Source organism: Seriola aureovittata, chromosome 17, assembly GCF_021018895.1.
Source record: "Seriola aureovittata isolate HTS-2021-v1 ecotype China chromosome 17, ASM2101889v1, whole genome shotgun sequence".
Classification (NCBI taxonomy): domain Eukaryota; kingdom Metazoa; phylum Chordata; class Actinopteri; order Carangiformes; family Carangidae; genus Seriola; species Seriola aureovittata.
In genome coordinates this window covers 13599122-13621457 of record NC_079380.1, presented here as the reverse complement: position 1 = coordinate 13621457, position 22336 = coordinate 13599122, and the positions used below count along the sequence as shown (strand labels likewise).

At 42.8% G+C, this 22336-nt stretch overlaps 3 protein-coding genes and 1 long non-coding RNA gene across 7 annotated transcripts in view; 1 reads left to right on the top strand and 3 right to left on the bottom strand.

Annotated features, from left to right (window-relative positions):
- glis2b (GLIS family zinc finger 2b) overlaps positions 1–14188 on the top strand; it is a 28475-nt gene extending 14287 nt beyond the window's left edge. For 2 of the 3 annotated variants that reach the window (XM_056401063.1, XM_056401062.1), the window contains exons 2-7: positions 5415–5616; positions 5756–5886; positions 8241–8396; positions 8505–8638; positions 8739–8857; positions 9059–14188. In XM_056401063.1, coding sequence (XP_056257038.1) covers positions 5439–5616; positions 5756–5886; positions 8241–8396; positions 8505–8638; positions 8739–8857; positions 9059–9801 — 1461 coding nt within the window. In that variant the 5' untranslated portion in view covers positions 5415–5438 and the 3' untranslated portion in view covers positions 9802–14188. The remainder of the gene's footprint in view (positions 1–5414; positions 5617–5755; positions 5887–8240; positions 8397–8504; positions 8639–8738; positions 8858–9058) is intronic. The other variant, XM_056401064.1, reaches the window with a different exon arrangement.
- Positions 14189–14536: 348 nt separating this feature from the next.
- Positions 14537–18209, bottom strand: pam16 (presequence translocase associated motor 16). Of its 2 annotated transcripts, none has more exons than XM_056401066.1 (5): positions 18078–18209; positions 17493–17577; positions 17046–17182; positions 16394–16459; positions 14537–14712 (listed from the first exon to the last, which is right to left on the bottom strand). In XM_056401066.1, the coding sequence occupies exons 1-5, from the start codon at positions 18078–18080 to the stop codon at positions 14623–14625; spliced, it is 381 nt and encodes a 126-aa protein (XP_056257041.1). In that variant the 5' UTR covers positions 18081–18209; the 3' UTR covers positions 14537–14622. The 2 variants fall into 2 exon arrangements, with proteins under 2 accessions (XP_056257041.1, XP_056257040.1); XM_056401065.1 differs by lacking the exon at positions 18078–18209 and adding an exon at positions 17851–17980.
- LOC130184940 (uncharacterized) lies at positions 15521–16379 on the bottom strand. Its single transcript, XR_008830073.1, has 2 exons — positions 15736–16379; positions 15521–15629 (listed from the first exon to the last, which is right to left on the bottom strand). It is a non-coding gene; the product is annotated as an uncharacterized LOC130184940 (long non-coding RNA).
- Positions 18210–18866: 657 nt separating the features above from the next.
- The window catches only part of coro7 (coronin 7), a 108727-nt gene continuing 105257 nt past the window's right edge, over positions 18867–22336 (bottom strand). The window contains exons 24-28 of the mRNA XM_056401058.1: positions 22184–22300; positions 21901–22036; positions 21602–21693; positions 21288–21374; positions 18867–20828 (exon numbers count right to left, since the gene is read on the bottom strand). Coding sequence (XP_056257033.1) covers positions 20820–20828; positions 21288–21374; positions 21602–21693; positions 21901–22036; positions 22184–22300 — 441 coding nt within the window. The 3' untranslated portion in view covers positions 18867–20819. The remainder of the gene's footprint in view (positions 20829–21287; positions 21375–21601; positions 21694–21900; positions 22037–22183; positions 22301–22336) is intronic.

Sequence of the window (22336 nt, the reverse complement as noted above, 5' to 3'; positions counted from 1 at the left end):
ACTTCCTCCCCTATACACCTGTGACTGATTATTTATTCTCTGTAAAAGGTGGAGGATACCAGATGTGTCAGCATGAGGATATAAAATGGAAACAGGACACTGGCCACAGTTATATCAATGCGGGGATGACTTGGCATCCTCACTCACTAATTTCCAGTATCAAATCCATGCAATCCAAAGGACATCAAGTAGTATCACAGCAAGGTCTTCGGGAACCACTACCTCCTGCATGTATATTTTATTGCAGCAGTGTTTTAAAACAACACATTAAAGCCCTTCAGAATCCTGCCGATCAATGCCGCTAGTTGTTTGAAGCTGTCGTTCCCACCATGTTGTTTCTCTTTCTCCCTCTCTGTGAGTTGTGTGTGTGTGTGTTTGTGTGTGAGAAAGAAAAAAAAGAGAGAGCAAAGAGCCCCGGGGAGAGATGGCTTACCTCCTACAGACCACCTCCCAGGGTCACAGCAGGAGGGAGATTAAGTTACAGCCAATCTCAGAGGGGAAGGTCACACAAAATGTGTACACACACACACACACACACACACACACACACACACACACACACACACACACACACACACACACACACACACACACACACACACACACACACACACACACACACACACACACTCTAACTCTCTGAAACCCTCACAGAAACCAAAATATTACAAAATACCATTTTATACCCTGGAATATAATCATCTTAAACCTCACAGTTTTGATATTCTCTGATGCTTTTTGTTGGCTCTCGTTCCTCCACCATCAGACCAAGCCGACTGAGCTGGAACATGAGCCTCCTCAGTGCAGATTTCCTCAGATCAGACTAAAGATCAGTTGGTCGAAGCATGGTTAAGGGTCAGTGCTGATCCGTGTGAGCCTAGCCTCGGAGCACAGAGGTGCTGAAACACTGAAAACACGCCTTCCTTTGACCTCATGCCCCCCTGTGCTATCTCACTCATCGAACAACTCCCACCTCTCCCGCACCCTCCAGCATCTACCCATGATTCACCCTGGAACACATACACACCCATACCTCATCAAAGGGACTTGGGGTGATAATTTAGGACTCAGGTGGGGAAAGGTTATGCAGGGGAATAGGTGACGGGAGATGCTAAAGAGGACACACACACACAAACCTCTTTTTCAGGACTCCTCTTCCTCCTCCACTTCCTCCTCACCCTCGTACATCCTCACTGTGGCCCCCTTGGTCATCCCTCCTCTCCGCTCTCTCTCTCTCTCTCTCTCTCTCCCCTTCAGCTGCTGTAGCCTGTGTTTACTCTGCTAGAGAGAGAGAGGAGAGGGCCCAGAGAAGGGACAATGCAGCCTTTCAGAAAGACCGTCGACCCCACGGCTGAGCAAGGAAGTCTGCATGGGGGCCAGCCAACACCCCTTCCCCAAACTTCACAGCCACCCGCCACTGAGCTTTACACACACACACACTTGCATATCTTGCTGACGTGCACACACACAGACGACACCACGCTTTCTCCATCTCTGTATCACTCTTTCACTCGGTCGCCCTTTCTCTTTGTTCCACATTTCCCACAAACCCCCCCCTTCTCAGTGGCCGTGGCTGTTTGGAGGATGTAGTCGAGATCACGTAACTCCAGTCCAAGATCCACACACTGTGACTCACTTCCCAGCCAAGTCTCTACTATTTCTGCACTAAGAAATAATCATGAGGGTGGTCTGAGGTGAAATCCAGCAGTGGGAACTGATTCACCAGGAGCTGCACTGGGATCACATCGGTCTGGTATAGACTGCGCTGGGTCTGTTGTATTTATTTTATGACCTGCTGATTTTCTCAGAAGTTCAACAGAGTTTCAAGTGAATTTTGTTTGTCATGTCTGTTTTCCTTGCAAAAAGTGCACGTCCATCAAAACTAAAGCACACCACTCTTCTCCAGTACTGCTTGGTCTATATTTGACCTTATCACATCTATCCACGAACTGAATTTCCAGTTGTTTGTAAGATTTGTTATTTGGGAACAAATACAATCAGTAGAAGCTACAAGTCCTTATTTAACCCTTTTACAGTAAGTGCCTAATTGATAAACTTTGCTATATTAACAGATATATATTTAGTGATAAACAAAATATTTCTTTGAATTCTTGCAAAACAGCCCCTAATATTATTTCTTTGTAAAATGTTATTGTTTCAATATGTTGTAGGGCTGAAACTAATAATTATTTTCTTTATCAATTAATCTGTTTTTTGGCATTTTGCGCTCGATGAGTGGGTTGAATGATTAATTCATTATTAAAATTGGAGATTGATTTTCTGTCAGTTGACTAATGGATTAATCACTAATCCTTTTAGCTTCATCATGTTGAAGTGAGCAGATCAGCAGAAATTGAATGTAACCTTATCAAGGAAAATGGACTAAACTAGAATATTTACTAACTAAAATATTTACACTTTATTAAACTATATTTACTTGAAATTAAAAGGAAAAAAGATTTAATGCTAAAATAAATGACTTCCTAAGATGGATAGTTTACAGCAGCATGCTGCAAATTTAAAGTAGCTCCAACAACATGCCACAAGCTGAGTGATTCCTACAATTCTCTTTACTATACAGAGGAAAGGACACATTTTTATGAGACTGGCTGTTGTTTGCATGGGATGGGATAGGCATGGAAGCCTGCATAATAAATTGAAAAGATGAGCTATAGAGTCTATTATGGAGGTATAGTAATAGTTTGCACGTGGAGCAGCCGTCTGAGAAGAGCTTTTGTGTGTGGAGACCCCTGTAGTGTCTCTCTGCCTATCTCACAGTGAGAGATGTAGGATCATATGATCTGAGCTGCCAAACTCATTTATATTCATATGTATCCAGCAGTCCCATATCTGTTTCTCATTGTGTTTTTATAGCATGCTTTATAACACTGATGGGAGGCCAGATTGCTGTTTGTCCCAGCAGTGGATGAGAGTAGGATTTGTAGAAAGGTTAAGCTGATCCCTGGTCTCCTGGTCTGCGTCTCAGGGTAAGGGCTTTTACTCGTTTAAAGTGGATGACAGGCGATTTTCTGCTACTTTAGCCAAACAATAGAGCCAAAACTCTTGGCAGCCTGTGTGGTAGGAGTTACAACAAGTTAGTCATATCCACCCAGTTCAGAGGAGACAGAGAGAGAGAGCTGCGGTATTAACCGCAGCTCATTCTAAATGAGGACCATATCCGCTCTGACAGATCTAAACATGTTTATTTTCACAGCTAATGACAGTGTTTGCCCACATAACAAACTCTCTACAGTCAAAATGATCATCAGAGCAACTACCAGCAATACGCCTACGTTATCATTACACACTTGACCTGGGTTTAACTGATAGTTAAATCTCTGTTTAACAGCCTGCGCAGGTGTAGCTGGATACATTTGGCAAAATCTGGGACAATGGAGACTATGACAGTATTAGTCAGTAAAACAATAGACAGATGTAGCTGTTAAATGTCAAAATTATTGAAAGGAGTCTTAACTCATGCCCGTCTGTATATTTAAGAGTTGTTAAGAGTTGTCTTTAGATGTGACCAAGTGATGTATTTGATTTTGTTACTGATTGACTGCAGCTTGTTGGAAATACCTTAATTCTGTAAACGGCCCTTCTCCCGGCACCTCACATGCCTCTGTGGTGTGTTCCTGCTGGTTGTGCTTTAAATGATCACTGACATTTCAGTGTCACTCTCAAGTTGCCATCATGGGAGACCTGTGGGTCATGTGCTTGTCAGTGATCTGTAATCAGATAAAAACCAAAGGTTATTTGTCCTAAGATGTTTCTCTGTGTGTATGTGAGGAGCATGACACACATGCACACACACACACACACACACACACACACACACACATATGTATATATATTTATATATACTGTTTGTATATACGTATGCATCAGCACAGCGAGATCTCTTTGATAAAGTCATAATGCTGCTCTGTGTGCATCTTCATACAGTATGTTCCTCTGTTTGTATCAGTACGTGTGTGTATCATCATCCTCTTATCTAAGCTTAATTGAGTCTGTACACTTCCCCCCTCCCACCCCCCCGGTTGTGTGTATACGAATGTGTGTGTGAGCTGGTGGCTGTCCCTCATTGGGCTGGTGAACCTGGTGACCTCTCTGCTCCGTGCCTCCCAGACACAAGGGCTTCTCATGTGGCCCCTGGCCAGTCGCTCTCAAAGCCCACCATTCACTACCAACCGTGGCTTCTATGTGTGTGTGTCGGCATGTATGTGAGGGAGAGGGAGGAAGGGTGAATTTGTTGAAATTACAGTTTGATTCATTACTTGTGTGTGTGTGTGCGTGTGTGTTTCTGTAAATATGACTGTGTGTGCATCGGTGTATGGTGTACCCGTTACATGCACACTGGGAGCTGTTCTGCATGAACTCAGAAATATAGGACATACCGCAACTGTGCGTGTCTTTGGATGGAAAATGCTTTGAGGAGATTTGTACGTTGTGTGTGAGCCTGGTGAGAAGGAGCAATGAACCCTATCACATTGTGTTGAATGGAAAGCTTGGCTATAAACTAGCAGAACTGTACTAGCACCACCTGTATATGTGAAACAGTTAATTTTATATAAAATAGGCTCAGCGTTTATTCACATTTAAGTTGAAAAGATCTGGCTCGTGTGAAAGCTTTTGCCGAATTATGGTTTCTGATATGATTTAAAAATTCCTCTGACCAACATGGTTCATCTAGGTGTGCGGCTGTGTATTTATATGCTAAATTCTTTGCATAGTACAACATGGTGATGTTGGGTCAGTCCGGTGGCTGAGGAACTCAAAATGACAGCTAGATGAACCGTCCTGCCCACAACCCTCAGGCTGAGTCCAGAGGTCAGTGTGTTTAGTGAGGGGAGGAGGTGGACAGAGTGGGTGCAGCTGGAGTTGAAGGCCTGGGGGGGTTGCTGGTGGGCCTTAAAGGTCCATGGTGTCTGAAGGTGCACACTGTGGGGGTTGGGGGTGGGCTGGGGTAGCGGGTGATGTGACAGGGTGCAAGGGCCAGCGACTGGCCGAGGGGTAGGGTGAAGCAGGGCTCACTGAGGGTGACCATCTGGATTGGATTGTAGACATTCCTCAGGAAGAGTGAGTGAGTAAAGGTCAGTGTGGAAAAAGAGGAGGGGGTCACTCAGATCTCTACGTGTGTGTGTGTTTATTTTTCTTCGGCTTACTCAGTGTTTCAGTTTACAATTGTGGTCAGTTTACCATTGTGTGAGAGTATTTCTTGCCCAGTGGGACTGTGGAATGTGAGAAACTTTCAGCAGCATTTCATGTGGGAAATATTGCAGGTGAGGGAATCTGTCTGCTGCAGTTTGCAGAAAGCAGAGTTTTATTGTTTGTTTTTATATGAAAAACAAGTTATCCTACATTTGCCCCACTTGGTCTTACCTCTGACTCTCTGTTATTGGCTGTTTGTGCAGGTGGGAGGTCGGCGGGTTACGGTCATGCTGTCCCTGGACGAGCCCCTGGACCTTAAGCTCCCTCGGCGAGCCAATGGGCGGGACAGAGGGGCGCGCTCGCCCCCCCTCTCCCCGCTGCACCCCAAGCGAGCTCGCCAGCTCCGCATGGCAGACGATGGCACTGCAGTCATAGAGCCAGCTTCGCCAGCTTCTCCGCACACAGGTAGGTGACCTTGTAAAGAAAACAAAAACACAAGTGTGTGCTTGAGAAAAAGGGAAAGACCAAGCGCAGTGCCCTTGTATCAGATCCCCCAGGTGAAAGGTCATCTTACCAGGTGTGTGTGTATTTTGGGTTATACCAGGTGTGCAGGTGGTCCCACACGATCGAACAGACACCCCCACCCCTCCTGCTGTGGACCTGAGCATGTCTCCCTCCTCACGCCACACCCCCAGCTCTCCAGAAATGACCAATGGCAACTACGTCCCCTCAGGGGTGAGTATGATGGAGCTCAAACACACATACCTACACACAGGAGTGGACAGTAACAAAGTACATTTACTTCAATACTGTAATTCAGCATTTTTTTCGAGTATCTGTACTTTACTCGAATATTATTTCTTTTTAGAAACGTACGACTTTTACTCCACTGCACGTAAAAGATACATTTTGTAGGTGTCGTTGACTCCACTACCTTTATCTGAAGTACTCGTAAGTTTGAAGCAGAGTTTTAGTTAGAGGAATGAATTTTGAATTTTGAAAATGTGACTGAACACACACTATGTTCCTCACAGGAGAAAAACCAATCACAGCCAACTCCTACACTGTCAGTCATGCTGTGTTTGCTGCATTTCTGAACAGCTCAGTTTGAACTTGGCAGTGTCCTAACGATGGCTACATTACATAAAGTTGAGGCAGAAGATTCTTCACCACAGCACCCATGGCCTTCGCCCATGTTTGAAGTTTTAGCAATAAAGATTTAAATGTTTGCTATGTTTACCAAGACCAAACTTCATCACTGCTGGAAATCTGACAATGGCTCCTTTTGAATACTAATGTATTTTAAAAGCAAGTACTCTGGTACTTTAACTCAAGTAAAAATTTGACTGAACAACTTTCACTTGTATTGAAGTAATATTTGACCAGGAGTATCTATACTTTCACTCAAGTGATGAAGTTGTGTACTTTGTCTACCTCTGCCAACACACCAGAATAGGTGTTCCACCTTAGCATCTACCAGCTTTAATTTTGCCGCCCAATACCTCTATCATTTCCCCTTCTTTTAAGTTCTCTTCGTTCACCTCCGAGTTGCAGAAAAAATAAACACTGTTTTTCGGTGCAGTACTGAGTGACCAACACTTTTCTGTCTTCAGCGGAGAGTGACTCAGCCTGGTGGGGTGAACAAATCAAGAACAACATCGGGTTGTGTCATAGTCTCCATCAGGCTGTGCAAGGGGCGGGAGACCTGTGTGTGTGTGTGTGTGTGCGTGAGAGAGAGAGAGAGAGAGAGAGAGAGAGGGTGTTAGCTCTTATCAAACACCTCTTGTGTCCCCAACAAGTGCCTCTGTCTGTGCAACTTGCACTCAGTGGCCCCACTGGCATGACGTGTGTGTGCCTGTGTGTATGCATGTGTGTGTGTGTGTGTGTGTGTGTGTGTGTGTGTGTGTGTGTGTGTGTGTGTACATGTATAATCGGATTTAAGACAAGGTACGGCCATGCAGACCTCACGCTGCCTAATTCAATTCCCTCCCAATTGAATTGAGACACATTGGCTGGGACCATTGAGCCCACGTCCTACTGAGTCCTAGATGGCCCCCCGACCCCACCGCTACACACACTCCACACTCCACTTTATCCCCCGTGGACACAGATGGGACACTTTCTCTCTCTCATATACACAATTAAGTGCTTCTTATAGAAAAAACAGCTGCACACACTCACACTCACATGTTCTCTCCCCTACAGCATCTCACAAAGCAGCTCACATAGTTCTGCATGCAGAGGCAGAGCTCAGTGCAGGGAATTGGCCTAATTTTACGAAATTTGTCACATACACATTTCTGACATAGCTGAAGACGATGAGACAGCCGCAGGATTGTGATCCATTTGCACCCTTTTTCTCTCTCTCTCTCTGCTTCCCTACTTGGACTTATGTGTCCCTTATTCTAAATTCTACATTTCATCCAGACTCTTCTCTGTTTTCTGCTCAAGCTGGGTTACACTGTGTGCGTACGTCAGTGTGTGTGTGTGTGTGTGTGTGTGTGTGTGTGTGTGTGTGTGTGTGTGTGTGTGTGTGTGTGTGAGTGTGTCTGAGCCAGTGCATTAGCTCTTTGAGCCCTAGCTGAGATTCAGTGAATCTTACAGCTCCCATGCTGAGCTCAGGGATGTAGGGAGGTTTTCTAGTACGCAGTGGATGACTACAAGAGAGAAAGTAGAGTGGATTTTTGAAGGAAAAGATGAAGATCAGCAGTTCTGTACTCCATTGACAAAAAGAGAGGTTTTGTCTTTAAACCATTGAGTATTTTCTCAAGTGACGTCATCAGGACCTTCCTTTGTCTTCCTCTCTGCTGCTTTGCTCATCGTGGACTATTCACAATTATGCCACCTGTAAAGGGATTTCACAGCATCAGAGTTCATACTGGCAGCTACAAAGACAGTATTGTCTCGGTCGTGTTGTTTTGATGTTTTTGTTGTCTTTGTCAGGTCTTATAAAAGCACCCATACATTTAGTTTTCAGGCGTTTCAGGTACACATTACAGGGAACATGATTTAAATCCGTCGTTCTCAATGGTGCAGCAGACTGATGAATCCTATTTGCTCCTTTTTCTTTTTTTCTTTTTGTTTATCAGAATTCTCACATCTCACAGGCCTTTCAGTTTTTTGTGCCAATCGGAGCTGGGGCGGGACTTCACCTGCCATCCTCCATGTTCATTGGCCAAACGAGCGACACGAGGGCCTCTCCTGACCTCTCAGCAGATGAACAACTGGCCTGCCGCTGGAGGAAGGTAAGGCCCAGATAGTAAAGGAAAGCTGTTGAAGCCAAACTAGGATTGGATAAAAATAGCTTCATCATCACCATGAACTTGAAATTCTGAATGTCTTCCCTCCTCCAGTGCCATCTGCTCTTTGACTCCCTGCAAGACCTGGTTGACCATGTCAACGACTTCCATGTGAAGCCTGAAAAGGATTCTGGGTACTGCTGCCACTGGGAGGGCTGTGCTCGCAAAGGCAGAGGGTTCAATGCTAGGTAAGAAAATCATACAATTGGGTGATTATATAAAGTGTACAAATGAGGGGAGAATTCTAGAGTAAGATGATATAATGAACTTATTTTTGTGTGGCTGCAGGTACAAGATGCTCATCCACATCCGCACTCACACTAATGAGAAGCCCCACCGCTGTCCCACCTGCAACAAGAGCTTCTCACGTTTGGAGAACCTTAAGATACACAACCGCTCTCACACAGGTCAGTGGCAGTGAGTTACAAAACACAAAAATCTGGAAAGCATGCATTCACTCATTGAGGATCAAGTAAAATATTTCTAATTGTAGTTAAACATGGGTAGCTTTAAAATTAAGGCTCATTTAGAGCTTAAAATCTTTATGGAGTTGGGGGATCAGGATCCTTCGACATGAGATGAGATGCCTAATTTATTTCCCCCTGCAGGTGAAAAACCCTACATTTGTCCTTATGAGGGTTGCAACAAGCGTTACTCCAACTCCAGCGACCGCTTCAAACATACGCGCACACACTATGTGGACAAGCCCTACTACTGCAAGATGGTGGGCTGCCTGAAGCGCTACACAGACCCCAGCTCTCTCCGCAAGCACATCAAAGCCCATGGCCATTTTGTGGCTCAGGAGCAGGGATCCCCAGGTGGGGTGGGCTCCCTGCTGAAGGGAAGTCAGAGTGGAGGGCTTGCAAGTGGAGGGGGGAAGGATTCTGAGCTGTCCTATGTGAGCGGAGCTCATATTATCATCCCAGGGGCAGCGGCTGCTCTTCTGGGAGGCCATGCTCTGCAGGGCCTGAGTGGTGCTGTGCCCCTGTCTCCCCTCAGTCCTCGGCCCCTGGACCTCAGCTCACTTGGTTGCCCCAACTCACCTCCAGGCAGCCTGGGAGGCACACCCATCCTGTCCTTCAACGGCTCCCCGCTGGGCCTGGCCAAGTCCCCTCTGCTCTCCCCGGCGTTCTCCTCCTCTGCCCTGGGCCTGCCAATGGTGCCCATGCTGGGGGCTGCGTGTGAGCGCAGGGCCCAGAGCCAACAAGCCAAGAAGGGCCAGGGGGAGGAGGCTGAGAATGAGGTGACTGGGGGGGTCCTGAACCTCTCCACAGGAGGGTCTCATGATCCCCTGTCCTGGGTGGTCATCCCTCCAGGCACCGTGGTGCTCAAGCCAGCTGTGGTCAATTGATACATACACACATACACACAAATACACATACACACACATTCCAGAAGAGCTCAGGGGGTTGGGATGGGAGGGTGAACGCCATAGTGAGGGTACGGGCGGTCAAAGGTGATAGGGATTGACTCGCACAATCAAATCCAGGCAATGCATTTCAGAGAGAGGGTGGAAAAGGACAAAACTATAGAGAAACCTATCAAAATTTCAGTCAAGAAAACAATAGATAACACTACACCTCACAAGATTTAACAATACAACGCAAGCCTCTTTTATTGTTGGGAAACCAAGGGGCCCAAGAACTCTGTTCAGGAACATGTATGGTTTGGCTCCTCGTTGCTTATTTTATACTCTATTCATTCCTGTTTGCTGGTTCTGTGGACAGGGACCATGAACGTGACAGTCTTAGTGCTCTGTGTTCTCACAAAAGTCCTGATTCATTGCTAAGTATTTATATGACTGTACTTCATTGACAGTGTGCCTCCAGCTTAGCAGTGAGATAGATATACCATGAAACTGAATGACGCACTCACAGTTGGGCAAACTTGCACATAATAGGAAGATTCTCCACAGTTGATATTAAAGTGATGACCTATTTTTCACAGGCTGCTGTGATTAATATGATTCAGACAAGCTTGCCGTACCAAAGCAAGTGAACTCAAACTGTCTTGGATTTGTGCAGGAGAAGGCGAAGGCTACTGCTTCAGCTCTGAGACAGTTCAACTAAACACAGCACTTACTAGTGTCAACTGGTTATAGTATTGAAACCTCAAAACTGCTGCTAACTTCTACGCTTCCCCAGTGTAACACAAACTGGGAGAGAGCACTTTTGACAATCTGTCCCCAGTTTGGGGAGGGTGACCAACATGGACCAGCCTAGTCCACCGGAATATGTGCCAGGCGTGCAGACTAGGAGCTTTTAGGGCACAGAGTGATCTGAGGACTTAACACAGACAAATGGTGTTACATCACCTGGCAATGACCAATCATTACTTCCTCGACTACACAAGTGAAATTCAAGCACTGATGTGTCTGGCTCCCCCCTCTGGTCGGACACGATACACAACATCCTGCTTTCCATTTACAGAACTAGCACTGTTTTGCTCCTGGATTGTCCAGCTGCTTTCCCGTAATTGAATCAACACAGCCAGTTTGTGTATGAAAGGGCCACTGTGGTGATAAACACTAGTGTCTTGTATTTTTTAAAAGTGACCCGACCCAAAACCAGCTGTGAAAAGCAGGTGGTCGTCCAGTCGAGGCCCAACTTAGTCTCGTCGGTTGAAGTTTTGACCCAAGTTCAACATCTCTCACGCTGTGCCAAAAATACCTGGAGAGGTTAAAGTGGGATGTACGTATTGTGCCACAGAGGGGGGTGTGATGCACTCAATGCCACATACAGCTGGACTGACTAGGAAGCCACACTGTTGCAAACTGCCTCATTTTACTCTGTCCAAAGGGGCAAAAAAAAGAAAAAAAAGACTCATTTGACTTCTGGGAAAACTTTTCTCATGGTTCGATTAAGCAGTCAACATGCACTTACCACAAACTATACTCCTTACATGTTTTATGAAATGTTACTGCTAAGTCATGGTTCTTTAAAAAGAAAAACTAGTTTGCTCTTATTCCATTTTGCTGTGGGGTCCTTCCAGGCTTGTGTTGCTTAGTGCTAATGCATGTATGATGTTGACTGCTGTCTCCACAGAGGAGAGGTAGGGGCACAGGAGAGGATCATCACAACACAAGGAACATTCCTTTAAGAGACTGACACACTCAGCCCTCCTCTCCCCATATGCTTATGTTGGCGGTCTTACTTTTCCATCGCCCAGTCTTAGAACATCATTAGACATCAGTTATTGCTGTTTTGTATTTTTGTCATTATTTTTTGCTGTTGTTCAGACGAGACATTTTTTTCTGATGTTGACGTTGCTTCTTGTGTTCTGCGATGGCTGCTCTGCAATCAGCTTTCTGCTGTTGAGGGTGAGTCTTTTTAGGGGATGAAGAGAAGAAGAGAGGGAGAGGTATGGGTGGTCCTCCACAGGGCAGTGGTTACCAACCTGGGGGTCCTAAAATAAATCTGAAGGGTCACAAAATGAGTACATTTTCTGTGCCAAGAAATTTTCTACAGACATTCATGGTGCTCAAAGGATTAATCCTAATCCTAAAGGTGATCCCTTGATTTTTCAGTCTCACCATGACACTGATATTTTTGGTGTTTTGTCTCCACAACTATTCCATGAAGTTTTGATGAAATCCAATGCAGTCATTCTTGTCCCCCTCAGGACTAATTGTAATAACTTTACTGAGCCCTTAACTTTTCATCTAGTGCCATCACCAGGTCAAATGTTTAATTTGTCCAATGCTTTCAATTATGACCAAATAAACGCAAAACTAACGACATTCACATCAGCTAAGGCTGATGGGAACCTATAAAATGAAACAATGTGGGAAGGTGAAAGGTGTCACCATTTACTTGAACTGCTCACATCATGTATAAACTTAGGCCGTAAACTGTAATTATGGTCCACAAGTTCAGATGATATTGCCACATTTTTAGGGGTCACAGTCCTAAAAGGTTGGAAACCACTGCTCTAGGGAGGAAATACAGTCGACCAAGGGACATCACACTCCTTCAATGACAATCACATTGGTGTACCAAGGATAATTAAGATGGGATATTGGCATAAAATAGTGTCCCAACACCAAATTATCTTGGATTTGCAAACTCTGCTACCCTGGTGCCTGACTTTAATTTCCAGCCAGATGAAGGGAAAGCATAGAGAAATAACTTCTGACTGTGAAATGGCGGGCAGCACTGGGAGAGCGTGAGAGTGAAGAGAAAGGATTGGCTGAATGAATAAATGAACGGACAGGGGATAAGGAGAGATGAGGGGGAAGGCTGTGTGCCAGCTGAGGAAAAGAGGCAGAGGATAGCTGTGCTGTGCAGCCGCCCTCCATCTGGCCACCTACCCAGCAAACGGCCCTCCCGGCTCTGAAGTCACTGGCTGTGCTGCCCAATGTGGCAGCCACTCACAGGCGTACCAGCCTGCAGAAAACTAGGCCACTGAACTCTGTCTGCCCTCTGGGTTTTTTCTTTTTTTTTTTTTTCTTTTTTACAGATTAAACCCCAAAGGCTCAGCTCCCCCACCTCCTGGTCACAAAGCTTTTTTTTTTTTTTTTTTTTAAACCAGAGACAGGGGGGAAACAGGCCAAACTAACAAGCTGCATTCACAGTAAACAAAAACAAATAAAATCCGCCCTGTCTGAGGATGAGCTCTGTGTTCGGCTGCCCACAGGTCTACGAGTATTCACAGCAGAGATGAACTGCATACCTGTGTTTCTGCCTCAGTAATTCTTAGTCATCATTTACTCAGACACCCACTGCCCCCAACACACACACACATACACACACACACACACCAGTGGCCTGTCTCTGGGCCGGTTATTGAAGTGAATCTCCCATTGTGAGTGGACAATCCTGGCATGTGATGTCATCAGAAACAGGTGTTAAGTAGGCTAGACATGGTTTCCGTAGCAACAGTGAAACCCACAGATGCGGCAGCTCTCCTCCTCCTCCTCGTCTGTCTGTCTCTCCTCTGCTGGTCGAAGCCAGGGACAGAGACTCAGCACAGCGGCAGAAAGCTGAATAATATGACATGGACCCTCCTGGGGTCCACATCTTTTAAATATTAAATAAGCTGTATGATCCATTAACCCTTTGAGCTCAGTCTGTAATAAACTGCACTTTTGTACCCCTCATAGCGTGTGTAGATACGGGGATGCTGCCACATCCTTTCTCACTGCAGAGCGTTATTCATCAGTCGATTTGAGAACCAAGAATAATTGTAAAAATCCTCAGTCACTAAAATGTCTGAATTTAAAGTCTTATCTTTTGTTGACATTATAAAAGCGGTACTTGCTCCTGGAGATTTTAAAGCAACCCTTGTTTAATGCTATGAAAGTGGAACTGAAATCCAGGGCACAAAAATTGTGTTAGCTAGCTAGGTCAGTGTCATTGTAAAGGGGTGCCATTGACTGAAGTGCCACAGTGTTGCACAAAGGGTTAATGATAAGACTAAGGCCATGCAAGGCCTGTTCCAAGTTATGTTTTTTGCACATTTGTGAGATATTATGTCAGTATTTGAATTTTTCCAAGTGCCTTTTTATTATAGGTGAAAATATAGAAGTTATACGCTATATGAAAAAAAAAAATGATTATATGAAAATATATTTTTCCTGGCATCATGTTCTGTGGTTGAACATGCAGAATTTTAGAGTTGTAAAAGTCTCCAATTGGTACAACATAGCGGTGTTCTCCTGTTTTAGAGGAATTTTATTACGATATTGATAATAATGTCAATGAAAAAAGAAATGTTTAATAAAGTTGCATTTGATACAACCTGTGTTTTCATTTCCATCCCAAACACACAATTAAAATTATAGAAATGTACACAACAATTAAAGCTTTCATGAAAATGTGATTCAGCCCCTCTACACCGACATGTGAATACTTGATGCTGGCATCACACTTTATCTGAATAAAAACATCATCATATTACCCTGATTAATAGTCATCAATCTGGTTTCAGTAGCTGAAGACTGTGACATAAGTAAAAACATCTTTTCATTGCAAACCATATATAACATCAGACATATGACCATGAAAAGAAAAAATAAACTCACCTTTTGGTCCTCCCTGTCTTAAAATGACATTCACTGCCCAAAAACTGGCAAACTCAAGACTATAGAAAAGAAGAAGGCTTTTATTGGGTTATAATTTACAGAGGACAGGGAGAGGAAAGACAGAGTGAGCATCATTTCATACTTCATACTTCATGTTTCCGTATTCTGCTGTGACTGCGGCTTTTGTTGTTCTGATTGAATACTTAGTTCCTCGTCTAGACGCTCTTTAGCCCGCACCACCTAGACACACAGAGAAAGGGAAGACACTTTTAGAATAACCAAATTACCATATGCTTCTCTCAGAGCGGGGAGGATTTGGTGGGAGATAAAAAAAATAGTACCAATTTCAAAGAGTGGATTTCACCTACACGCTCAGAGTCACATGAGTCATAATTTGATATTTAACGCAGACACAAAGGCAGACACTGGTCATTGTTTGGTTGTTATGAGCAAAACAAGTAAACAGAGTGGCCAAGAGCAGTGCTGAGTATCATTGTTCCCAGCTGCACAAGCTCAAATAAATATATAATGTACCTACACTCTATCAATTCTGCTGCCACAAAAACATGAGATTCATTGTGAGGAGAAGGAGTTTTCTCTTATGTTTTTATGGTTTCTTGGAATCTGATAATTGCAACTATTGCCTTGTTGTAAAAAGCTTTTTGGTCCAGCCCTACACCACTTGAGCTTTCTAAAGTTATGTTCTCAAGAAATGCACACAGTAGTTTAATCTTCTTAGCAGACGCAACAGTCTCGGAGTGAGTCAGTCAAATTTAGAAATAGTTTCAGTGTTTCCTCTAGGATTTTTTTCAGCAGTGGGGGCATGCTATGGGGGGGGGATCAGTGGCAAAGTTTGCACCCAGGCTCATCTCTCCGCTGCTGTGCTCTGCTCTCCTCCACTGTGTTTAACAACTCCTCCCTGTCTAATGTTACTTGTCTAATAAGATTACATTAAAAGTGTGAGTAACGTAACGCTAACAGCGTTATATAATTTACACTCACATCACATCTGATTACAAGTGTGAACATTAAAATACTATTTTTTACCTAACCATCATCATTTACGAGTCAGTAAAAGGCTTATGATAGGCTACCTGACTAGCGTCTTCTTCATCTGTTGTCTTTCTCTTCTTAGAGAAGTATCTGAACAAGCTCATCTGAAAATGCAGTCAGCAGTTAATACATAATGACGTGTAGATATTAGCTTAATGCTATCGATTAGTTTACCCAAGTTAGCGTCACTGAGTTAGCTAATAAGTCTACCTTTTCTCCGGTAATTTCGCTGCCTTATTCCTCACGACTACACTTCTCTGACTCTCACCTAGTGCCTGACGTAACGTCACTTTCAAGGCCGCGCTCTCTCGAGTAATTAACTCCAATAGGATCCCCCAACCACCCCACTCCCTCCCTCCCCTCCCCCCGCTGTTGCGCTCATCATCACACAGGCTGTGCTGTGAAGGTGGAGAGATGTGGCGGTGGTGCATTTGCGACAATAAAAAAAATAAAAAAATAAAAAAATAAAAGAAATTTGAAGGCGTGGCGGCTATGATTTAGCAGTGGCGGACCGCCACTGCTAAATGAATGTAGAGGAAACACTGAGTTTACTAAACTGTCACAGAGTGCGCCAGAATTAAACTTCAAATCATGGTTTGGTCACTTGGACTGCAGGCTTAGAAGGAAACTTGTTAGCTTAGGTGGCATGGGCTGCAAGAAAACTGAGTAACCAGGATGAAATCTGCCCTATAGTGCTGATATATATGCTTTGACGAACTTAAGACAATTTCCATTATGGTGGTTTATCAAAATCAAATAACTCTGCAACACATTTGAAAATCATAGTGTGAACAATCTAAGTGAAAACAACAAAATAACAACAAAATGAAATGTCTTTAGAGTTAGTCATTAGAGACAGAACACTTACTTTTGATTGTAAGTAAAACGAACCGCCCACTGACTTGTCATTGACTTTAAAAAGGTGCTCGTAGTTCTGGAAGAAAGAAATCCATTAGTGTTAGTGTTACGATAATATCATTTAATCTTCAATCAAAACACAGCTTTTGTTCCAGCACAACAGCAAAGAAACACCGTGTCACATTTTCTGATCTTTGTTACAGCAGAGGATGAAGAAAAATGTTGATAATGTTGATGAATGGTCAAATTAACTAACAAGATGAATGTGAGATTGTCTCTTCCTGATTTTTTAATTAATAGAGCTGCAAAATCTTGAAGTCTATGGAATTCACAGCTCTGTTAGACAGAGGGAGTGTATTTTAGCCATTACTTTGTAAAGACATGACAAACCTTAACAGTATTTCACAAACACACTGCCTTTTAAGTTCAAAGGATGTTAGTGTTTCATCCAGTTTACCAGAAAGACACAGTAGGGACTAATGAGTTACACAGTTTGGGGAGTAAGTAATGACAAAAAACAAAAACGGATGCATAGGCTACAGGCCACAATGTAAACTCTAGACGATTTTGACGAAGCTAGACAAATCTGGAATGACCCAGAAAACACTACATTATAAAAAGAGTTAAGGCTTGTTTGTTAAGAACTAAGAGTGTGACTGCACCTTCTGAATCTCCTCCGGGGTGAGTGTGGAGATATTGAGGATTTGCTGCGCCTCTTGCAGGGTCATTCCGCTGATGCTGGAGGCTGCAGCTGACTGCTGACCTGTGGTGCTCCTTGCCCGAGCCGCTGCTTGGCTTGCTGTGAGGGAAAACACAACAACCACACACAAATGTTCTCAGGAATCCTGAATCAGGGTAGAGGAAAAAACTATTTTACAGCTAGGGCTAGGTCATACTATCACTTATCGAATTTCAGCAAAATCATACCAAGTGCATTACTTTGGTAATTAGTAACTGCTATTATTAAAAAAAAAACATTGCAGTTTAGAAGCTGAAACCTGCAAATATTTACCATTTCTGCTAGAAAATGACCTGACCGATTACAAAGTTATAGTGATTTTGATATGTTTCAGCACAAACTAGTTGTAGTGGTAAGATCATGATCATACCTGCATATTCTTGTTGTAAAGCACGAGCAAATGCTCGTCCCACCACCTGTGCTCCCATTACAATGATCTGTGCAAGATATTTCGCCTGCAGGAAATAATAAGAAACACACCATCAAGAACACCATCCATCAGACATTGATAATACACTGACTGCCATGGACACTGTACAGTGCAGTACAGCGGATTTTAGCAAGAGACGTTGCAGAATACGAAAACAGTTAAACCAAAGACAACTGAGCTGAAGTCAGACTGAGGCGGTGAAAGCCTCCAACCAGGTAAAATGACATCCTCATTTTGTCAACACTGCGACAGCGTTATCTCTAGCTCCCCCGCCATGTTTGGACATGAATTTACTTACACTTTGGTACATTAGCTTCAGCTTAAATCAAAAGACATGTCTCTGAAAAAAGGAGACAGCTACCTCCTTATGCAACAATGATGGAAAAGCAAACTGCGACAGAGACACACAACCGCTCCATAACGTCTCCTGCTAACGCTGCATGACATAACACGTCTCCACTGATTTACTAACGTTAGCTATGACTTTGTAAATATATGTGCGACGACTACTGAATGCGCTCTTACCATTGTATATTATTATACAGCTGCTACAAACGGTGCTCGGCGTCTGTGTGGCACATGTATACCGGTGAAGGTTACTTAAGGGTCAAAGTTCAAGGAAGGATCAATAATATACACAATTCAAGTTGAGTCTTGTGGACGGTGATATTTGTGACAGTGACACCCATCGGCGAGGAGGTGAAACAGCAGTCTCTGCTTAGTGGTGCAGGAAGTATTCAGAGTAAAAGACTGCGAGTATGATCGGGAAAAATGCTTAAAGTATCACAAGTACTCAATTCAATTCAGTAAAATGTCCTCTTTGACTGTTATACTATCATACATCATTATTATTATTATTATTATTAGTAGTATTATTATTATTACTGATGCATTAATGTCTAAACAGTACTTACTTTTGTGTTTGGTTGAGGCAGAGAAAAATTTTTACTATTTTGTGTAAAGTTAATTTTCCTTGTGGATTAATCTCCTGATTATTTTCTGGATTTTCTTGATTCTTTGGTTTGACCAAATTCAAAAAATTTCCTTCACAAAGCCCAATGAAAAAAAAACTCACAAATGACACCCAGTCCACACCTCAAAATGATTGAAAATAAATTAAAATTTTATAAATTATTAAAAGGAAAAGCAGAAAAAAAATAGCATTTGAAAAGGGAAATGATTAGCATATTTACATGATTTTGCCAATCAGTTTTCCAATTAATCAAGTAATGGTTTCATCTCCTCTTTGTCTTTCCCATTTGTTTACTGGCTGTGGCTGTTATGGTGACCTAATCACACAAACACAAGTAGTAATGGGTTCAAAAGGTGTTTATTGCAAGACAATATTGAAAATATCCACAAACCATTACTCAAGTAATACACTCCTGTACTCACTGTATAAAAAGGAAGTTCTTTTTAAACACAATGGAAGGCAAATTAATCCAATCCAAATATTACACAGTATGGCGTTTGAGAATCACAAGCACAAAGTATACAACGCACAAACACTGACGACACCTGCAGTTCATGTGTACAACAACATGATGTGCATGATCATGCATGGCTGAACTGGTTGGTTTATTTCAGTCCATCAGAGGTTGTAAACAAACTCGGTTGGATGAAGCCTGGATTATTGATATTGCTGTAGCCCTGATTAGAAATAACATGATGGCTGTCATGGCTGCATTGTAAGTTATCAATACTGTACTGTTGTTGTCTAGGTAACACCACGATCACTTACTACTAGTTAACATTAGACAAGAAAAGTAGCTCATTTAGTGAGGACTATATCCCCAAACAGTCTGAAAACCAAAGAAGATCATGATTTGATGAAAAGTTCAACTGTCCTGCGAAAAAGGGAAAAAAGCAAAGAAAAATCTAATTAAAGTAAACAAAGGCTCCTCTAAAAACTCAAAAAAAGGAGGTGGTTTGGCTTTCAATACAAAACAATATTCATTTTTATTGACCTTTAACTCCAAGACTATTTCTGAATGGCAAAAGAGTTCAATCTAACTGGCACAAATACAATAATACACATTCATGTTGAAATGGCATTTTATTCTAACATTGGCTAAAAAAGAAAAGTGAACTGTCAATGCTTTTGTCATTAGAAATTCCAGTTCATGGCCAAACATGAACACTGGTGACCCTGTTATATCCTGTGTGGTTTTTGCTGCTGAAGGCTTGAACGTGTTACAGTAATTGTGTGTGTGTGTGTGTGTGTGTGTGTGTGTGTGTGTGTATGTTTTACCTGACTAAACAGGAAGACAAGGTTTTTCAGATGCATGATGTTCACTTGTTATTTACTCATTAACATGACTTTTCTTTGTAACATTAAAATTCCTAAAGACACATTGTGACTAGAAAAGCAAGTGAGTGGTCCATTGTGGAGATAAATGTCCACACAGATAACATGATGAGGTATCCTGATATCGAAAAAAATATATATCACAGACTGAATGACTGAGGAGGCCATTATTTTTTTATATCAGGACAACTCAGAGTATATTATCATGCTTAAACCATGGCCATTTACCACATACATAACCTGAAGTTCAGCTAAAATGCTCATCCATTATTTTAAAGAAGTTGTTTGTAGTCAGTGTTAATTATGTCTGTTTAAGCCACTGAGTTAACTGGTAATGTAGCATAAAGCAGAAGTATTATTGCTATGATGGCCTGCAGTTTAATTCACCTTGCACTGACGTAGAAACCGTGGTTTACCAGAAATATGTTCGAGCTGTCCTAATATATGATTTTTATGTATTTACTGATCATTGCATATGGTGGGATTTTTTTTTCTAAATATCAACATTAGTGTGACATAATTTTGTAGTCTACATAAACATAAGGAAGCCATTACGAAGTCAAATTTGATCAGAATGATTTCTGAAATATTTAAGAATTCCAGCGGAAAACAATTTTCATATCAAATTTCATGCAGGTTGATATGATGAATAACAACGACACATCGTGATATTTGATTTCCCAAACCTAAACAGATATTGTCATACATACAGTACTTATATTAGAAGGTTTTTTAGATTGTGATTATTAGATAGTGATTTTTTTTCCCGCATTAGGCAGCTGGGGTATTTGTTGACTGTGTTGAAGATTTGTTCACATTGTACAGTATTCTTTGATTGTGCAGTAGGCTGAGACGTTAGCAGATATAGCTCAGGGGACGTCTGGATGGCACTGTAAAGACTGGTCTCTCCTGTCTGTTGTTGGCACCATGATTGAAGCAAAGGCAAAGCAAAGTCCTCTTTAGTCATCCTGAATGACAGAGAAGTCACAGTTAGTTGATGAACTCCTATTGATTTTGCATTACCTCAATATCACATTGGTCCCTATATCTAAATATTTTGACACAAACTTTCTCCAAAGCACACATGTTGAATTTTTTTTCTGATTAAATATGCATAAAAATATGCATAATAGTGGAGCATGGTTCTATGTCATGTCATTGATGTCACAAAAATATTCATATTAATGTTGCGATATTAATGTTAGCCATACCCCGCATCGACTGTGCACCACAGGTGTTCATAATGTACTAAACTGATACTGTGGTAGCAGAGTGTGTTTGAGTGTACTGTACTTCAAATCACAAACAGGATGTTTGTCATAATCATCACACTCATTACTTTAACATCAGTAACTGACAAACTGAGAACAGAAATCCGGAAGAACTCATGACTAATTTTCACCATCCTTTCCATCACATTCACTCACCCACTCGTCGTCGTCCACCCCCTCGAAGGACTCCTGTGGCAATGGGTCGTCCATGTTCCCCAATTTGGCCACCATGGCACTCAGCAGCTAAGTGAACACACGCGTGTTCAGTGTTAGAACGTACCAGAAAATCACAACAGCTTTTACTAGGCAGCTACTACTGAGTTGGTTAATGTGCAAAACAGATGACTGACATGTTCGATGCAGGACAAACAGCGGAGAGACCTCGCACCAAGTCTAGATGGGATGTACTGGGTAACACAACACATACATTAGAAACACAATCACATTACGCTATTTTAGTTCGTCCTCACCTCCTCTTTCTTCTGTTCATCAGTCTTCTCCTCCAGGTAAACAGACGAGGGCAGGTACTTCCTAACTGGAGCCTCTTTGGGGGCCTCACTCACTGAGAAAAAAGGAACACACACACACACACACACACACACACACACACACACACACACACACACACACACACACACACACACCTAATCAGAGGCAGAAACATACCAGTTTCCAATTCTGAGGTAGACTGTGGAGGACTGACAGCTATATTAGATAAGCACATATATAGTATGTATACATATTCAGACTCTCTGGTCCGTGTCTGCACCTGGTGTCATGTCTTTGGGCTTCAGGCTGATCTTTTTGTGTTGGCCGTTGATGCCGGACAGCCAGCCGGAGGCAGTCAGGATGGGTTCCCACCACACTGCTGTGTCTGTGTACACGTCGTCCTGGAAAAACTCTTTCTGAAGACCCAAAAGTGGACACACAGAGGAGGTGGTTATGGTAAAGAATGAGAGGGGAACTCATTACAACCATTTCTTAGGAATAATGATCAGGAGGGAGGGAATGCAGTATTCCTATAAGTCTTCTGGGTGGTGTAGTTGGCTCACCTTGACCCGTGGCACTCTGAAGGCCACTGGCTCTATGGTTGTCTTGGTGAGCATTAGTCCCACAGCTATCTCCACATCGCGCACATTGCACTCTGTCTTGGGCAGAAAGGCCAAGCCCTGCAGATAAGGAAAGAAACAGTCAGAAAAGTGCTG